This window comes from Nasonia vitripennis, chromosome 1 (genome assembly GCF_009193385.2).
Source record: "Nasonia vitripennis strain AsymCx chromosome 1, Nvit_psr_1.1, whole genome shotgun sequence".
Lineage (NCBI taxonomy): Eukaryota > Metazoa > Arthropoda > Insecta > Hymenoptera > Pteromalidae > Nasonia > Nasonia vitripennis.
This window is the reverse complement of record NC_045757.1, coordinates 13,570,252-13,571,878: the sequence shown is the minus strand read 5'-3', so window position 1 is coordinate 13,571,878 and position 1,627 is coordinate 13,570,252. Positions and strand designations below refer to the sequence as shown.

Below are 1,627 nucleotides of genomic sequence, written 5' to 3'. Positions count from 1 at the left end.
TCAAGTACTATTAATCGTTAAATTTGGTTAAAATAAGTTTTAAAAAATGTCCAGGAATGCTGTTGTTCATTCACAAGATATGGGCTGTGTAATAACTTTATCTGGTGGTATATATCAGTGGATAGTTGGGGCCATCGAAAAAGTAACGTCTTCCATGGTAGTGCGGACTCCAAGTTTTCAGAGTAATTTTGGAGACCAGATCACAGTAATATTAGAATGCGCACCGTATTCTCTACATTTAACGTTTGATTTTTTAAATTTAGAAAATGCAGAAGTCCATTGAACAGTTTCACTTCTGAATTGCAAGTCTGAGAATATTCACACATTTTATATGAACTATTACGCTGCTCAAAACAAAATCAAAGGTTTCGTACAAAGAGATATGGTGAATGACCGCGAACTTTATGATTTTTCAAAGCCATTGACAATTAAATTTGGTATTTATCTCGCGAACGCAAGTATATTGAAAAATCCAGGCGAAACCAAAACTTCAGGTTTGCGATTTGAAGACTTCTTTGATAACAGGGATTTTAGTGACATGAAGATCATCGTCCAAGGAACAAGCTTTCACGCGCACAAAATCATCCTGTCTAACGCAAGTTCAGTTTTCGCAGCCATGTTTAGACATTGGATGACAGAAACACAGCAAGGCTCTGTACACATCGAAGATATGACCAGTGAAGCAGCGAAGGAAATGTTGCGGTTTATTTACACAGGAAAAATCGAGTTCACCGAAACGTGCAAGGAGGAGTTGCTTGCAGCTGCGAAAAAGTACGGTATTTGGAGACTGAAGTTCAAGTGCGCGAGTTATCTGTGCAAAACGATAAAGATCGACAACGCCGTCAAATATCTCGAGCTGGCGGATTTGTACAGAATCGAACAGCTCAAGAAGCTAGCTATTAAGTTCGTAGTCGACAATGGAAAGAAGATGCTGGACGAGCCAGATTTCAATTCGTTGGTAGCTTTATCTGCCGACGTGGTTACGGATCTCCTTCGCACTTTGATACCTGCAGTTAAATAAGCAAATCTTATTTTTTCAAAGTGTCATTTTTTCTTATTTTATTTAAAAAAGACTAGTTCTAAATAAACAAAAAAATTGCACTATTAGACATCTCTGGAATTTTAAGCGCAACCTCAAAAAATATCCAGTTAAATCCACGACCTATCATACATATCCAAAATATAATCATTGATCTCCTCGACATTCAAAAGTAAACAGTTCGCCACGGATCGTTTTTGCACCTATACGATATAAATCCGTTTCATCGAAATTACACACGTACGCAGTGTCTTCCGGCAGAATAAACACAGCTACATCGCTCGGGCCCGAAATAATTACCCCCACCGGCTCAAATCCCGTGTAAATACGTCCGACAGTTCATCCTCGCGCGCCCGTATAACAAAGCACTACATACCGACACATAGCGCTTCTCGCGCGAACGTATATTCCCTCCCTCCAAAAAAGGGCGCATTCATCAAGGAGAAGCTTCTCGCGCACTTATCCTCACTTTCACTCTCGCGCAATTTTTTCCTCGCCCCACGCCCGTCTTGAGAAAAAAGCGCGCGTTTGTTTTTTGGCGCACGGAGGAGGCTCTTCTCTCGAAGAGTGTATAACAATCGGCGCCGC

At 40.7% G+C, this 1,627-nt stretch overlaps 1 protein-coding gene across 1 annotated transcript; it reads left to right on the top strand.

Moving 5' to 3' along the window:
* The first annotated feature begins 382 nt into the window (after nucleotides 1-382).
* LOC103316544 (speckle-type POZ protein-like) lies at nucleotides 383-1,021 on the top strand. Its single transcript, XM_008210668.1, has one exon. The coding sequence runs from the start codon at nucleotides 383-385 to the stop codon at nucleotides 1,019-1,021; it is 639 nt and encodes a 212-aa protein (XP_008208890.1).
* The last annotated feature ends 606 nt before the right edge of the window (nucleotides 1,022-1,627 follow it).

Coding starts and splice junctions, on each gene's coding strand:
- LOC103316544 (XM_008210668.1), top strand. CDS start 383: ATGGTGAATGACCGCGAACTTTATGATTTTTCAAAGCCATTGACAATT.